This window comes from Stegodyphus dumicola, chromosome 4 (genome assembly GCF_044657685.1).
Source record: "Stegodyphus dumicola isolate Sdum_Otavi_A_Nest chromosome 4, ASM4465768v1".
Lineage (NCBI taxonomy): Eukaryota > Metazoa > Arthropoda > Arachnida > Araneae > Eresidae > Stegodyphus > Stegodyphus dumicola.
In genome coordinates, this window is record NC_140771.1 from 26,816,878 (window position 1) to 26,835,362 (window position 18,485).

At 36.4% G+C, this 18,485-nt stretch overlaps 1 protein-coding gene across 4 annotated transcripts in view; it reads right to left on the reverse strand.

The window, feature by feature from the left end:
- LOC118186485 (adenylate cyclase type 2-like) overlaps window positions 1–18,485 on the reverse strand; it is a 216,462-nt gene that overhangs the window by 75,539 nt on the left and 122,438 nt on the right. For all 4 annotated transcript variants that reach the window (XM_035356587.2, XM_035356585.2, XM_035356586.2 and 1 more), the window contains exon 6: window positions 8,080–8,225. In XM_035356587.2, the coding sequence (XP_035212478.2) occupies window positions 8,080–8,225 (146 nt within the window). The remainder of the gene's footprint in view (window positions 1–8,079; window positions 8,226–18,485) is intronic.

Genomic DNA, 18,485 nt, shown 5'->3' on the forward strand with positions numbered 1-18,485 from the left:
AGTATTTAAGTGTGGCCTTTTTGCCAAGCAGGAGGAGAGGAAGCCGTGAGTTCGAAGCAGGCCGCTTACCTTAGAAGTTACGCAGTTGCTACTTTGCCTTCCAGGCCAGAGGTTTTAATCCTCTTGATAAATTAAACGTATTGTAGTGTTCACAGTCTCTGTGCTACATACGCTTCCTGTTATTATAAGGCCAATCTTATTCTAAAGTTAAATTAGAGTTTAGTTTTATTTTGATATCTTTTAAGTTAGACCCCGAGTGGAGGGTCATTGTATTCCGAAGTACGGAATTCATTGTATATAAAGAAAAAAATAAAGGGTTTTGTATACCCTTCGTCTGTATCCTGTCTACTTACTACAATTAGTGAACATAGCTTTAGTAAGCTCTCTGTTCTAGTCAGGTCATTGTATGTTTCCGAAGAAGGTTAGAAGAAACATTGAACCTGATAGTGGCGCCCGACGAAGAATAACCATGGCCGAGTTTCAAGAAGAACCTGTGCTGCCTGCAGAAACAGCTCAGAATCCAGAAATGCCAGCTGCCGCCCTGGAAGGATTTGGGTATATTGTCCAGACCATGCGCGCTTCGATGAAACCAGAAGCAACGTTTAATGGAAACTCACAGGTAACCAGTTTTTTGGAAAAATTGGATGACCACTTCATGCTCTACCCCGTGCACGAGTTTCAAAAAGTTACCTTAGCTACCAGCGCTTTGAGGGGCCAAGCGCTTAACTGGTTCAAATGTATCGGCAGAAGTCTCTTGGGTCAAGCAGGAAGTCCCACCTATACTTACGAAAATTTCAAGACTGCCCTACTTAAAGCCTTCCCTGTTGTAAGGGATCGTGCGAAATTAGAAACAGAACTTTTCAGTATATATCAACAAAGAATGGAAAACATGTCGAGTTTTATTTTAAGAAAAATTCACGTTTTCAAGCTCTTGTATGGAAACCGTCCGGATCCTGAAATAATTCAAGTGATTTTGCCGAGGTTACTACCCCAAGTGCAAGACTTTATTGAATTGAGAAATCCGACTACACTGGAAAAATTATTTGAGCTAGCAATCCAGTTTGAAAGTAGAAGAACGGCGGACGTCGAAAGAAGACGCCAATATCAACAGCGAAACCAATTTGGTACGCCAAGACTACAGCAAACTCAAGCACATGGCTACGGAGAAAAAGCGAATCAGTGGGCAAGGAAACCCGAGCATTCAAAAACAGCCGGCGAACGTCGACAGTTCAATAGCAACCCAGGAAAAAAGTCTCAAGGCCAGTGGAGAAAGAAGGAAAGCACCGAAAGAAAAAATAATTTAAACTAAAACGGATTTCTGCTGACGAGAGGGTGCGGAAATCCGAAGGCCACGAAAACCCCTCTTCCTACAAGTTAAATACAGTAATGGTGAAAAATTTAACTCTTCCGAAGATTGAAGTCTTGGTAAATAATATCCCGGCCACCGCACTCCTGGATACCGGCGCGCAGTGTTCCTGTGTGGCAGAAGTCTTTTTTAGAAAGTATTTTCGCAAATACCGCATATATAATGCAGATAATACAACAGTATTAGCGGCGCAAGGAGAACAATGTAAGTGCGTAGGTAAAGTACCTTTGTACATCCGTATCAAGGACGAACAAGGTGATGTTTTTTATAGTAAAGAATTTGCAAGCACACTTAATACTAGGAATAGACTTTCTTTCAGACGCACAAGCTACACTGGATTTTTATGAAGCGTCTCTTAAGCTGACGATGAAACCAGTGCGTGTAGAAAAGGTTGAACCGCCAAGGTTAAATCTCGACCACCTGCCTAATGACGAGCAAGATAGAATCCGACAAGTGGTAAGTGAATTTGCTTCCTTATTTAGTGATATTCCAGGATTTACCCAGGTTACTAACCATAGTATTGACACCGGAGATGCATTGCCGGTTCGTCAAAAACCATACCGGTATGATAAGAATAAGGAAAAAATTATAGAATGGCATATTACCGATATGCTACGTAAAAAGATCGTAACGCCTATCTCAAGTAGTTATGCTAGTCCGGTGGTTTTATGTAAGAAAAATAATGATTATCCTTTGGAGCATCCAAAAAGGTGGAGATTCGCTATTGATTACCGTAAATTAAATTCCATAACGAAATATCCGGTATATCCGTTACCGATTATAGAAGAAATTTTAAGGAACATAAAATCAACCAAATTTATGACAACTTTAGACTTAACGAATGGTTATTTTCAAATAGGGATCAGGCCTGAGGACGTGCCTAAGACTGCTTTTATAACCAAGTCTGGCACTTATGCATTTTTGCGAATGCCGTTTGGCCTTTCAGGCGCCCCAGCAACATATCAGCGATGCATGGACATTGTGTTAAGACCTGTTCTCGGAAAGTCCACATTTATCTATTTAGACGATATCATTATTACTAGTGATAATCTAGACCAACATGTACAGGATTTAAGACAGGTGTTTTCTTTATTAAATGAGGCCGGTCTAAAAGTTAATGTCGAAAAATGCAAATTTGCAGCCCCTGAATTAAAATATTTAGGTTACAAAATATCGCAAAAAGGGATCGAGACAGATGAATCAAAAATAATCGCTGTACAAAAGTATCCGACTCCAAACACGGCAAAGAAGCTCTCTTCTTTTCTAGGACTTTGTTCATATTATAGGTCCTTTATAAAAGATTTTGCGGCTATCGCTGAGCCGTTGTTAAAATTAAAAAGGAAAAACGCAAGATTCTCGTGGACGGCCGAAGCCAATAGTGCTTTCGAAAAATTAAAACAAGCATTAACGCAAGCCCCTGTGTTGAAATTTCCTGAAAAGGATGAAAATTTAGAAATTTCAGCGGATGCTTCGGATTATGCGGTAGGAGCGGTACTTTCGCAAAATCAGCAGCCAGTAGCATTTTTTAGCCGAACTTTAAATCAAACACAAAGAAACTATTCCGCGACCGAGAGAGAGGCACTTGCAGTTCTGTTAGCAGTGCAAAAGTTCCGAGTCTATTTTGGAAAGGCGCCGATAACAGTATATTCTGATCATGCGGCGGTAACTAGATTGTACTCTGGAAAAAATTTATCCCCAAGGTTAATAAGATGGGCACTCAAGCTGCAAGAATATAATCTGGTAATCAAGCATACCCCCGGAAAGGAAAATATCGTAGCAGATGCCCTGTCACGAATTAAATTAGACGAACAGGGTAATACCGTAAAAGTTGCAATGCTGACAGCGTGTACAATAAATTCCCGAGAAACTGTAATAACCGAACTGGGTAAGGATCCTGAGTTTGGAAGTATTTATGAGTATTTGAAGGATCCTGAAAATTTTAGCCACCAAGATATTGTGGCGATAAGAAATAGGGCGGCCCATTACGAACTAATAGATGGTCTATTATTTTATACAAAAACTACGAATTCCAACAATGAATTTCGACCTGTTATCCCAGCTAGTCTTAGATTAAATATCCTGCAAGAGCTCCATGACAGCCCTTTAGCTTCTCATGCTGGTATTCGAAAAACTACTCAACGCGTACGCGAGGCAGTCTACTTTCCTGAACTGCAAAAGTTAACAAGGGCGTATGTCCAGTCCTGCCCAACATGTCAAGCCGTTAATTATATTAATTTCCGCCCGGCCGGGTTTCTAAATAGTATTAAATCCGAATTTCCAAATGAAATAATCGGCATCGATTTATTGGGCCCTTTCCCAAAAAGTCAGTTAAACAAAAGTCGCTATCTCCTTGTTATAGTTGATCATTTTAGTAAATGGACCGAAATTGTTCCCTTAAAACGAGCCTCCGCGAAATTAGTTACCGATTCTATTTTAAATAAATATATTTTAAAATACGGGGCGCCCCTAAAAGTTATATCGGATAATGGTCCTCAATTTGTAAGTAATATATTTGAAGACATGTGCCAAAAACTGGGCATACGTCATTTAAAAATGGTCCCGTATCGGCCGCAATCAAATATAGCGGAACGGGTCAACAGAAATATAGTGAAAATTATCCGTAGTTATGTTAAAAATTTTCATAAAAGCTGGGATAACTATGTCAATGAATTTGCTTTCGCCCTTAGGACCGCAAAACATGATACAACGGGAAAAACTCCTGCTGAGTTATTTCTAGGCAGAAAGATTATAACACCGTTAGATAAACTATTTTATGTGCAACAAAGAGCCCCAGAATTTAAAATGGGTGATATAGAAAAACTAATAAAAGAAGCAAAAAAGAATACAGAAGTAGCACAAAGAAAACAAAAATTGTATTATGACTTGAAACGACGGGGAGTAACTTATAAAGTAGGGGATGAAGTACTAAAAATTAAGCATTCACTTTCTTCAGCACCAGAAGATAAAACTGCCAAATTTTTCCCACGCTTTGAAGGACCATATGTTATAGAAAAAATAACTCACGCTGTTGTAGTATTAAAGGCAAGAAATGGTGAAACCTGTTCCGCAAACATTGACCAGATAAAACCATTCTATGACCGTAATAAAATGCAAATCTTTTCAGATCTTTTGCAGGATCCGGGACGGCAGACACCGCAGGTACAAGTTCCAGAGGTGGGAAAACGACAAGTACAAGGGCAAGCCAATGAGAGACAGAAGCAAGTGAAAAGAAAATTGCCCCGCGGAAAAATTGAAGGTACAAAGAAAAAGAAGCCGTTCCACCGTCCAAAAAACAGAGTTCACGAACACCCCCAGAATGAAGAAGGGAGAAGGACGACGTATGTGGAAAAGACCGGGAGAAAGGACGGCAACTATAACCCGGCTGTGAAACGGAAGATTGACTCATCCGACAGAACTCTCCGCAGCAAAAGTCGCCGAACTGCGGAAGGGCCATCAGCGGCGGAGGAAAAAGTACAAGAAAAATTTGAACGGCCAACAACGAGGTCCAAGCAGGATCACGACAGAAGTTTCCCGGTTCCACCAAGACCAGCTGCCTTCAAACGGCCAAGACCACAAGCAGAGGACAGAAGGAAGATGTTCAAGGGTGGCCGTAGTGGTGAAAAACGGAAGCTTCCAGAGGAAAGCACTGAAGGGCGAGCCCGTACAAGAAGGAGGATCAACCAAGCTACGGTCTGCAGCACCTTTAAAGACTGGGCCCAGAAAAGGATGTCTGAATATTACAAAGATAAGTAAAATTTTGTGTTACTTTACAAACTTAAGTTAATCTTTCATTCTTACTGCAAGTGGCAGATTTGAAGAAGTTTTACCTCATGCGAGGTCTACCTTTATCGCCAAAAGGGCGAGAAATGAGTTGTGACCGATTTTCTTATTATGTTTTTCAATTACTCGCGCGTAAAACTAAAGTTGATGTATAATAGCGTTGTATAAAGACTTAAATATTGTAAAAAGTTATTGTATAAATTTTATTTAAAACATTCTAACAAGAAAGAAGTTTTAGTCTGAAAGACTTTTTGAAATGTAGTATTATTTCAATGTAGAAAGAATTGGCACTTGCTTTGAAAAGAATAGAAGTTAACAATGTACTACTAATGTATGTTTTCAAATGTGTAAAATTAACGGCATCTTGATATGTTCTTGTATACATGTGAACTGTTATTTTGAATGTTTAGAAATAACGTGATATGGTAAAAGTGAAAGTAATGTTAAAAAATTTGTTATTCGTGTGACTGTAAAGATTAAATCATGGTGAATATGTGTTAAAGGTTGAATGATGTAGTTAGGCTCTCTGACGCTACACTTTAGAGTTAGCCACTTTCAGAATAGTACCTCAGGGTCTAGAGTTGAAATTAGGGTGTGTTAAGAGGTCTCGTATGTTGAATTTTAACACGTTAGTGTTTTGATTGTAGGAGGAAGTGTTGAACACATAGACAGAAACACATTCGTGTTTGGTGTTTTTACAACACATGTCAGAGAGCACGGGGAGAGATAATTAAAATAGTCATGAATGAAATAAGAATGTTAAGAAAAGTATATTCTATATGTTATTTGCAATGTCATTCTGTAACATTTCATTAAACTAGTTTTCCTTCCAGATCTCTGGAAGGAACCAGAATTGAATAAAGCTCCTGTTTTGATGCAGTACAGATGAAAAAGAAAAAAGATTGTTGTATATTCCGGGAGCTGCTATTGTAACAAATTTCTTTCTTTTAAAATTTTCTAGTTTCTAGCTAAGTTATGTTTGTAAAAGTTTGGCCTCGCGTTAGTTTCTAGAGCTAAAAGTTTTCAACAAGGTCGTTTTAGACCTCAGTTTCAAACTAAGTAACTCTGGCGGGAAGTATGTAAGGATCTTAAGTTTTACTAACGTTTATTTTATTTTAAATCTTTACTATCACTTCTTATTTTCTACTTCCGGCCAGAATTATAAGCGTGAAGGAGTTTATGCAAAGTTGTCTGGCGAACGCCAAGTATTTAAGTGTGGCCTTTTTGCCAAGCAGAAGAGAGGAAGCCGTGAGTTCGAAGCAGGCCGCTTACCTTAGAAGTTACGCAGTTGCTACTTTGCCTTCCAGGCCAGAGGTTTTAATCCTCTTGATAAATTAAACGTATTGTAGTGTTCACAGTCTCTGTGCTACATACGCTTCCTGTTATTATAAGGCCAATCTTATTCTAAAGTTAAATTAGAGTTTAGTTTTATTTTGATATCTTTTAAGTTAGACCCCGAGTGGAGGGTCATTGTATTCCGAAGTACGGAAGTCATTGTATATAAAGAAAAAAATAAAGGGTTTTGTATACCCTTCGTCTGTATCCTGTCTACTTACTACAATTAGTGAACATAGCTTTAGTAAGCTCTCTGTTCTAGTCAGGTCATTGTATGTTTCCGAAGAAGGTTAGAAGAAACATTGAACCTGATAAAGTTAATAACAATTTAATCTTAATTTTAAAGAAACTACAAAATAATTTCATTGATGCAGTACTTCTAAAGTAAATTATTGTAAATTTACCTAATTTTCCTCTTTTCTACAAGTTACTTCTTTAAAAAGATACCATATTACCGATAAATACCATCTTCATATTCATCGTACAATTTTTGCTTGGGAAAGAAAAGGGAAGAATCAGAGTTATTTCATAGGCCTCATTCTACTAACAGAAAAAACTAATTAAGTTTTCAGCACCACTGACCTATCTGATAAGGATTAATATTTCATGCATATCACATTTTAAGTAATTTATTAAATGACCAAGTAAATGTATTTATTGTCGTTTAATTAAAATGTTTATCTTCGAATTTCCGCGCTATTCAAAATCATTCTACTGAAATATTCATAAAATTCAATTGCAGCACCGCCAGTTGAGAAAAATAAAAAACGAATAAATTAGAAATACTTGTAGGTAAGGTTTCAAGAAAAGCCTTTTAGAAGCCTTTTAAAAGAAAAGGCTTGGAATCCAAACCATACTCTGATTTCGATGGATTAATTTATACTAGCTGCAGTATAAGAGGCTTCAGGGTAATTACTTAAAGAAGGCTTTTGGATAATACAACGAAATTAGAGATAGAAGAGATATTAATTTTCCTTTTCTTATATGATCCGCATGCTCTTGCGGAGTTTGCATAATGCGGAGTTTCACTTCTGACTTCGTTTTGTCGATTATGTTTAAAAAGAAGGATTTTGATTGAGACTTGAAGTTTTTCTAGCAGTTAAGCTTAAATTAAACACTGTTCCATCTTCTCTTTAATTCACATCACATGGTTTCGTTCATATCAGAAGGTTACGCAAATTAACAGCACAAGAAAGGGTTTAGAAATTATGTAGATTAATTGTAACTCATGACTTCTAACAGAAGCTTAGCTCTCAATAGCAATAATGTCATTTGCCGTGTGAGATGGTAAAAGATTTTTGAGTTCTTATTTGGTCTGAACCAACTACGCTGACTGGCAGAAATTAATCCTGCGATCTTCAAATTGGCATGCCACCTAAACTTTATTACCTATTCTCGATAGGCTACTGATTATTTCATGTCATGCAGTTTTTTAGCTTTAGTTGTAACCCACCAGGTTCTGTTTTTGAAGTCAGCTAATAGTTCAAGACGATAACTTAATTATACTCAAAAAGAACTTGCGTGAAGAAAATTAGACAGGCAGACTTGGAAGAACAGTTTAATAGAAAAGTTATAACGTAATATTCTGCACCACTTACCTAACGTTCCGATGTTTTTCGACAAAGAGTTCTGTGAAAGGACGCTGAGGCACGGGGTCGAGATTGATCCGACGAATAACCTCACGGATGCCTTCCCTCACCTGTACCGAGATATGCTTGGGTAGAACACTCAAAAGAAGACGTTCCTGTAAGAAATACATAAAACTTCTGGATAAATTTTAAAGAAATATGAATGTACATACACTCACAATATTTTACTTGGATTCAAAACTACTTCACACATTATTGTGTGCTTGCTTCGAAAAAGACAGGAACCTGGAACCAATTTGTCAGTCCCAAGAATTACATCAAGTGATCTGCGAAGCAACTGTGATTAACTTCTTGAAGATGCTTGGGTACGTATAATTTATCAAAGGCCTTCGCCCTACATGCCTGAATGCATTAAGAGAGGACTTAAGGTAAGTGCTGGAAGTATAACGAGAACTATTTTCTAGAAGAGTGCTAAGATCCATTATTTTTGTTGAAAGTAGCCTGAACAGCACAGGTCGTGAAGTATAATACTTTACGGCAGGCGAATGTATATCCTAGATAGCGGAAATGACGCCCTTTAGCAAGATAAGGTTCTACCACATGAAATGAAGAATTTAAAGAAAGGTTTTAAGGGTGTAAACAAGACTTCTGTTACTCAATGGTCTCAGTTCTTCAGCCAAGAATCCATTAAAGATTTTTTTAAATTTTGAATTACGCCAGCAGCATCTTCCCACTTTCATAGTTTAGGAACGAAGGTAGTTTCTCCCTCATCCCTGCTGCCAAATATTAATAGTACATCCAGTGTTTTATAAGATATTTGCTCCCACTTTTCAGCACGCAATAAGGCGCTCAAATGCTAGGGTTACCTGCTTAAGAGAATGGATGCTAATGTGGAGAATTTGCAAAAAGAAACTGGCTTGTATTCAATTTACACATGGGAAAACCACAAAATCAGCCAAGCAAGCATTTCGTTCTCCTGGATTTGAACCCGGGATATACTAACAGTGTTTAGCGGTTTTATCTATTCGGGATCAATATCGATCTCCTAATTGTCGCACTGAGTGCGTACGCGCCTATCCTTTTCCGAAATACACTCTTCCTTAAACTGAAGAAATATTTATCACACTTTTTTTAAATGCTTTGTTCATGCGCTTTTACGATTCGCAATAATATAAATTTTATTTTAAATAACGAGACTTACTTTGTTTCTTAGCTATCTTGAGAACAAGTAAATCATTCTTTAGAAACATGACAACAGAAAACAATGTTGACCATCGTCATTAAATGCATCATTAACTGTCACCGAACAACAAAGACGGAAACTATTACAGACGCTGGATTCACATAATGGATCATTGCGAACAAAGAACATAAAAATAGAACAAAACAGCGACAGGAGCTTTTTCCGAACTTTCTTAAGGTAATAAAAGCAAACTAAAGTTCAAGTTGGGAATGAATAGAAATGAGTTTTTCATTATTAATTTCAAGTAAATTGTTTCTTCATTAAGAAAATGCAGTACACTTTTTAACCTCTTTTGTAATGGTAGCGTAAGGTTTTGAAGACTTTTACTATTGTAAACTGTGACCAAACCCTTGATAGACGTAAAGTGACTTATCCCCACGTCTGAAAATATAACAGAGACTTTGAAGATTGTATACGACCCTTTATTTTAAGCTAAATAAGATGGACAGAATGCGCAATTCGTGCTTACAAAATCCGCCAGCATTTATAGTGAGAATTCAAAAGCAGAAATTCATTTGTAAAGCTAATTTAAATAACTAATGACCAACTGCTACACAGAGAGCTTTATCGCGAAGCTGGCGCGTACTTCACCGCCGTGACTTTAACTAGTATCATCAAGTATAATGTAAAGCCGAAGATAGCAGCCCTTATCTTAGAATAGCAACTTAGTAAAGTGACTTTTAAGAGACAGAATGAGCTCTGTCTTAAAACTCTCAAACTATCACTTAAATACATGTAAGCAAATTTGTATTCCGGAGGGAAAAGAGAAAGACAGAAGTAACAGTAAAGTTTACAGACATAAAATGTTTAAAATAAATAAATCTCTCATCAGTATGATGTTGAAAAATATCATACGTATTGAAAATATGAAAATTAAAATGCTCCTTCTTATCCGATGTCTGCTTTTAACTACTGATGCCATGTTTTTGTTAAGAATTTCTTTTGTCGAATCGAATTTTCGCTGACAGTTATAGATAGAATGCACTCTAAGATTCAGTTCCACTGAGATAACATATTACCTCTTCTAAAATATACAGCTGCAGTTCTTAATGAGATTGTCCTGCATTAAGTCAATGTATTACTTCTTCCGAAAAGTAGAGCTATAGCTTTTAAAAAGACTGAAGTATATTAAGACAACATACTCTGTCTTCCGGAATATAAAGCTGAAGCTCTTAATAAGGCTGCAATGTGCTAGTACTTCTTCCATACAGTAAAATCGCTAGTGCTAGTCCCTAATAAGACTGAATAATATAGAGATTACACGTTATTTCTTACAGAAAGTAAGAACTGTGGCTTAAGGTTACGCTGAATTAATACAATACATTATTTCTTGCAGAAAGTATAGCTGCAACTTTTAATAAGACTGCATTTTTTAAATTATTTTCTGTTACTACTATTTCTTCTAACAGCTATCACCAGAACATAAATTAAGACGACGAAAACAGCAAGCGAATCTGCAGTTTATAATGACAGGAATGGCAGCTCGCCAAACACCGTTTATTTGCTGAGACGTCCACCTAGTGCCGATCTGAGTTTTGGTGACTAATTTCGCATTTGTCAGCTTGTAATGTTAAAAGCTGCGGTAGGCACTAAAGTCATCCGAAATTTTGTACATATTTTCAAACCTGAATTGTTGTAAACTCGCAATTAGGGCGGTGGTTAAATTATAGTAATAATATAAGTCGTAACTTTTACTGATTTTTTTAATTAGATTTTACCTCTTCTCTTAGTCTTGAGGTTGAGAATTCTAATTAAGTGCAAAAACAAGAATTGGGCATAGGAAGGTTAAACAAGTATAGTTTAGTAGTTAAATAGGATTAACTTAGTTATGGCATCAAGCTGGGAAAACAATGAATGGGAATATGAAAACTGAGAAATCATTTACATACTCTGATTTTATAAACTGACAGCAGATATTATTCCGGTTGACGAAGCTTTATATATGTTCAATGAGTACCAGCAATCAACCGTTATTTCAATTAATTAATTCAATTAATTTCGAGAACGTTCGAGTCTATTACGTAAGCGCTCCTATAAATAGGGAACTCGCGCCATTTTGTGTCAGAGATCGCTGCCTCTACTGCTGTTAAGACCTCTGCCTCCCTTTGTTCGAATAATATTAGGTAGCAAATTAAAAGTTAATCTTATCTTAGTAAAGAATAATGATTTGCCATTCGAATTGAATAAAGATGTGGAATCAAAACAACTAACTTCTTCTGTGTCATCATTTCATGCCAAGCTTCATTCATGTGCCCAACTGCCAAAATATTACACACACACACACACACACACACACACACACACATATATATATATATATATATATAATTACAAAACAATTTTTTAATTAACATGCCTAATATTTTCGCGCATCTGTTGAAAAATTATAAGTAAAGACATAAAGTAAGAAATATAGAGAATCAATTTTACACCAAAACCAAAACTTGAAATTCATAAGTAATAAATTTCTAAAAATCCTATAAATATAAAAAATAATTTAATAAATGCTAAAACTAGACGACTTCGAACAAGTAAAACCGTAATTCAAAAATTAAATGAAATATAAAAGTAGAGGAATTCAATTAACTTCATGCCACTTCGTCAGGAGGAGGAACATTGCAATTAATTAAAATTTCTCTTCTGTAAAAAAAATCCTTTCCTTTCTGTATCCAGAATTAGCTGATGAACCATTACAATGTATTTTAATTATAATAGTTCACCCAAAAATTCTGACACCTCCTCAAAGCAAGGAAAAAACAAAGTAAATTCATACCAAAATTTTGCCTTGACACAAAGAGAACTTGGGTTGATAAAACGAGTACCAAGTTCGCTTGGAGACTAAACACTGGAGGTCCTGCGACCCAAGCTGACCACTTGCTCAGGCATATGCTTACGCACCCAGGGGCCCACGGTCAAGAAAGCAGATTTCGGGCATTGCAGGCCTTAGGGCTGTTACGGCACTGAATTAATTTTTTTTTAACAAAGAGAATTCTATCCAGAGAATTGAAAACTTGAGGGAAATTATAAAATACTTGAGTAAAACGTTTTTAAAAGGTACTGGAAGTTTTTAATTATTTCTTGTAATTCCGTTTGGATTAAGTCTTTTCACTCAAGTATTTTATAACTTCACTTACATTTTCAATTCTATGGATACAGTTCTCTTTGTATCGAGGTAAAATTTTGATATGAATTTACTTTGTTTTTTCTTGCTTTGTGGGGGGGGCAGAATTTTCGGGTGAACTATTATAATCAAAATATATTGGAATGGTTCATCACCTAATTCTGGATACAGTAAAGCAAGGATTTTTTATACAAGAGAGATTTTAATTGATTTCAATGTTCCTCCTCCTGACCAAATGGCACTGAAGTAGATTGAATTCCTCTTCATTTATTTTCTTTAAATTTCATTTATTTTTTATTAGAGTTTTACGTGTTTGTATTTTAGTGTTAACATTCATTAAAATCTTTTTTACATCTATAGGAATTTTTTTAATTTATTACTTACGAATTTCAAGCTTTGGTCTTTGTGTAAAATTGGTTTTAAATTTCTTACTTTATATATATATATCAGAGCAATTCATTTCGAATTAAAAGCAAATTAAGACAAACAATGATTCTAAACAGCAGCAAACAGTTCTTTATCTGCTCATCAATAAACATTCAACAAGAACCTATCGCTAGAAATTTATTCTTTTTTGCAAGGAATTATGAGCCGTAAAATGCTGATAAAAACAATGCTGTTTGCATAACTGATTAAATTCTACTGTTCTTCCGTCTTTCCGATAAGATTTCTTTTTTCGCCTCTCAGTATCATGAAGACACTTCCCTTCCTCTTGGTAGAAAACAAAAATAAAGAAAATTTTTTATTTAAATCAGACATATCGATGATAACTTAACAGATTATCAGTCGTGGAAAGAAATGTGAATCGCTTGTGCCAGAGATAACAGAAAAATGAGCATGGTCAAAGCGACTTTAAATAAATTTCACTGGTATAAATGATTTCAGCAAATTTAATCACGTGTATCATTTTGAATTTGGATTTATGAGGATATGCCAAAGAACACTAAAGCCCTCTGCCTAACAAGACTGATGTCGCTGTGGAAGACCTTCCAATGGAAGCCACCCCACACTCACGTAACACGTGGAAAAAACTCGAAAACGCCCATGCAGTCAGCCCACTCGCAGGGATTCGAATGTAGGCTGAAATAGTTGTGTTTTAGCGGTCTTAATCCGCTCCGCCGCTAGCGGCTCGTATCATTATACCGTTAAAACACTTTAACGGGGTGTTTTCGAAATATTTAGAGCACAGCGCTTTACATTACATTACAACTACACTACCATACTTTAAGTTGTCCTAATCGATATAGTGGCTAGGAATGTTGGCTGCCTTATCCTTGGGCTCGAGTTCATGAAGTAGACATGGATTTTATTAGTGAGTGGTGTGACTGCAACATGGCAGCACTTAAATACACTGTCATGTCGCGAATTTTATTTATTAATATGTGTTTTAAGTTATCATTATTCTGGTATTTTTATTTGTATTCATGTATATTTTAATCTGGAAAAAAGTATTCTTAAGTTGTTAAGGCTTTATTTAACTCATTATTCTTGAGTAGAAAGTGTAGCAAAGGCGAGAGACTGTTTCGAGGAAACACATCTGGTTTATTGTTTTATGGCCTTTTTACTAACAATGAAGGCAGTAGGGTGTTGTGTTGTCTCCTTTTATTAATGGCGTTTGAAATGAAAATCGTCTTGCTTTCGCTATGCTATTGTTGCAATTTTGCTTACTTCAGACAGTGGGGGGTGTACTAAGCTTAGGTAATTGGATTCTCGTAAAGCTTAGTTTCCGCTTGTTAGTTGGGGGGTCTACTTTAGTTCTCACGTTGTGTGTGTACAGATGGTTTTTGGACTTCATTGAGAGATTTTTCTTGTTTTTTATTCGTCATTTTCTCAGTTTAGATAAAGTAAAATTCCGGGATTGGTAAGATTTTAATTTTATGATTTTTTGTAGACCAATGAAATTTTCGGCGGCGGAGAGGAGAGTTTACTTCGGTGCTTGCAACAGGCTAGAGTTCATTCGAATTATGATTTTTGAAGAAGGAAAAAAAAGTGGGGGCTTGACCCTTGCGGCTCTTGCTCTCGCGAGCGGCGTGCACCAGAGGGCTTCGGTTATGGTTTTTCTTTTGGAGTCTGATATGGAGAGATTTTGAGCATCAGCGATGTGAAGTTAGAAGAGTGCGAGCGGCGTTTGCCCTGCGGCCGGCTTGCCGTGCTGCGGGCTGCCTGAGCTGCGCTTTCTTTTCTCCAGAAGGGGCATTTTTTCTGCGAGATGATTAAAAATTTTGTGCGCGATGTAAAGAACAATTTCCTGCGAGATGTCTGGAGAAATGCGTACGAGCTGAAAAGAACATTTTATTGCGAGCTGAGTACTAATTTAGTGCGAGATGTAAAGAGCAATTTACTAAAGATTTCTCTTCACCCGAATCTCCAGATAATCCTTCAAAAACCGAAAATTTGACATTCCCGAAGTGAATATGTCTGACACTTGAAAGTTTCAAACAGAAGTATGTGTCATTAGTATCCGGCAGCTGAGATTCCAGACACAAAATCATTCCCAGGTAGAAGTATTTGTTATTACTATCCGGCACCTGTGGTTCCTGACACATAGACGTTCCACACAGAAATATGTTCCTGAGGAACGAACTTTTCCCTGATCTGGCGGTTAGCTTTATAAAAAAGATTTGCGAACTTTTCCCTGATCTGGCGGTTAGCTTTATAAAAAAAGACTTTCGAACTTTTCCCTGATCTGGCGGTTAGCTTTATAAAAAAGACTTGCGAACTTTTCCCTGATCTGGCGGTTAGCTTTATAAAAAAGACGTGCGAACTTTTCCCTGATCTGGCGGTTAGCTTTATAAAAAAGACTTGCGAACTTTTCCCTGATCTGGCGGTTAGTTTTACAAAAAGGGCTTCATCCCGTCTCCAGATATTCTTGTACAGAATGGACTTCAGCGCGAGAGTGTTAGTTAAACTATAATCATAGTGTTGGCTCAAGGAAATAGAATACCTCCGTAACTAGGAAAACTGGACACTCCCCCCAAGGTTGTGTATTCCGAAGAATATGTGAGTGAAATTTTTAAGATTAATTTCTCTCTTAGTATTCCCAAATGCCATAGTGGAACAGTTAATAATGGTTTATCTACCTGTTTATATTGTTATTACTTATATAAATTAGATATTTCAGTTAATAAAATTGAGAAATGATTTATTATTTCAAGTGATGGCCAGTTTTGGGATGTTTAAAATTTGCTTCACCTACTGAGTTTGTGAGTCACGAAATGTTAGTTTCTAATTAATGAGAACCATTTACTTGGAGAATTAAAGTATGTTACACCTTCTTAATTTCTTGAAAAAAAAGTTAATTATTAATTAAATGTTTTAATTATTGTAAGCTGAAATGTTGCGTGACAAATGCGATATTTTCATAGTAAAAATATGTGGTAGGGGATACTGATCAGTTACCCAAGTATTTACTAATAATATAATATTTTCAAGAATTTAATACGAGTAAATGTGTGTTTAAATTTAATTGCATTTGTGTATTTATCTTGTGTGTTATTTACTGTGGTCTGTCATGTCCCTCCATTTGTTTGAGCCGGGAGGCTTTTTAAGAAACATGGAGTTTTATTGAATTTAGGTTATTGATTTTCCTTTTGCATAGGTTACTCACAACGCGAACCTAAAATTTAATTTGTACTACCACTATACGATTGATTTATACGATTATACGATTGATAGGTATGATATACGATTGTTTATCAGAATGTTCTTACGATATGTGAATGATGTTATGATGATTATATATTTTTTAATTAGTTTTGTCCGGCATCATGTGTTAAGTTGAATCAAGGTTAAAAGTTATTAAAGCCCCCGAATTTTTCAGATATTCAACAACACTGTAGAGCTGAAAATCTTTTCAAGTGGTTTGGTGGTACAAGAGGGCTGGAAGACCCTTAGATCTATATCTCTAGGGTGTTTCCCTTGAAAATTTGAGCAAAGCTTTATCAGGTTCAATGTTCCTTCTAACCTTCTTCGGGAACATACAAGGACCTGACTCGGAACAGAGAGCTTACTAAAGCTATGTTCACTAATTGTGGTAAGTAGACAGGATACAGACGAAGGGTATACAAAACCCTTTATTTTTCTCTATATACAATAACTTCCGTACTTCGGAATACACTGACCCTCCACTCGGGCTCTAACGTAAAAAAGTATAAAAATAAAACTAAACTCTAATTTAACTTTAGAATAATACACGTGGAAGATTGGCCTTATAATAACAGGAAGCGTATGTAGCACAGAGACTGTGAACACTACAATACGTTTAATTTATCAAGAGGATTAAAACCTCTGGCCTGGAAGGCGAACAGCAACTGCGTAACTTCTAAGGTAAGCGGCCTGCGTTGACTTACTGCTTCCTCTCTTTCGCTTGGCAAAAGGGCCACACTTAAATACTTGGCGTTCGCCAGACAAACTTTGCATAAAAACCTTCACGCTTATAATTCTGGCCGGAAGTAGAAAATAAGAAGTGATAGTAAAGATTTAAAATAAAATAAACGTTAGTAAAACTTAAGATCCTTACATACTTCCCGCCAGAGTTAATTAGTTTGAAACTGAGGTCTAAAACGACCTTGTTGAAAACTTTTAGCTCTAGAATCTAACGCGAGGCCAACCTTTTACAAACACAACTTAGCTAGAAACTAGAAATTTAACAGAAAGAAATTTGTTACAATATCAGCTCCCAGGATATACAACAATCTTTTTTTCATCTGTACTGCATCTAACCAGGAGCTTTATTCAATTCTGGTTCCTTCCAGAGATCTGGAAGGAAAACTAGTTTAATGAAATGTTACACAATGACATTGCAAATAACATATAGAATATACTTCTCTTAACATTCTTATTTCATTCATGACTATTTTAATTATCTCTCCACGTGCTCTCTGACATGTGTTGTAAAAGAACACCAAACACGAATGTGTTTCTGTCTACGTGTGCCACACTTCCTCCTACAATCAAAACACTAACGTGTTAAAATTCAACATAACGAGACCTCTTAACACACCCTACTTTCAACTCTAAACCCTGAGGTACTATTCTAAAAGTGGCTAACTCTAAAGTGTAGCGTCAGAGAGCCTAACTACATCATTCAACCTTTACCACATATTCGCCATGATTTAATCTTTACAGTCACACGAATAACAAATTTTTAACATTACTTTCACTTTTACCATATCACGGTATTTCTTAACCGTGATATGGTAAAATAACAGTTCACATGTATATAAGAACATATCAACATGCCGTTAATTTTACACGTTTGAAAACATACATTAGTAGTACATTGTTAACTTCTATTCTTTTCAAAGCAAGTGCCAATTCTTTCTACATTGAAATAATACTACATTTCAAAAAGTCTTTCAGACTAAAACTTCTTTCTTGCTAGAATGTTTTAAATAAAATTTATACAATAACTTTTTACAATATTCAAGTCTTTACACAACGCTATTATACATCAACTTTAGTTTTACGCACGAGAAATTTAAAAACATAATACGAAAATCGGTCACAACTCATTTCTCGCCCTTTTGGCGATAAAGGTAGACCTCGCATGAGGTAAAACTTCTTGAAATCTGCCACTTGCAGTAAGAATGAAAGATTAACTTAAGTTTGCAAAGTAACATAAAATTTTACTTATCTTTGTAATATTCGGACATCCTTTTCTGGGCCCAGTCTTTAAAGGTACTGCAGATAGTAGCTTGGTTTATCCTCCTTCTTGTACGGGCTCGCCCTTCAGTGCTTTCCTCTGGAAGCTTCCTTTTCTCACCAGTACGGCCACCCTTGAATACTTTCCTTTTCTCCTCTGCTTGTGGTCTTTGCCGTTTGATGGCAGCTGGTCTTGGCGGAACCGGGAAACTTCTGTCGTGATCCTGCTTGGACCTCGTTGTTGGCCGTTCAAATTTTTCTTGTACTTTTTCCTCCGCCGCTGATGGCCCTTCCGCAGTTCGGCGACTTTTGCTGCGGAGAGTTCTGTCGGATGAGTAGATCTTCCGTTTTAAAGCCGGGTTATAGTTGCCGTCCTTTCTCCCGGTCCTCTTCACATACGTCGTCCTT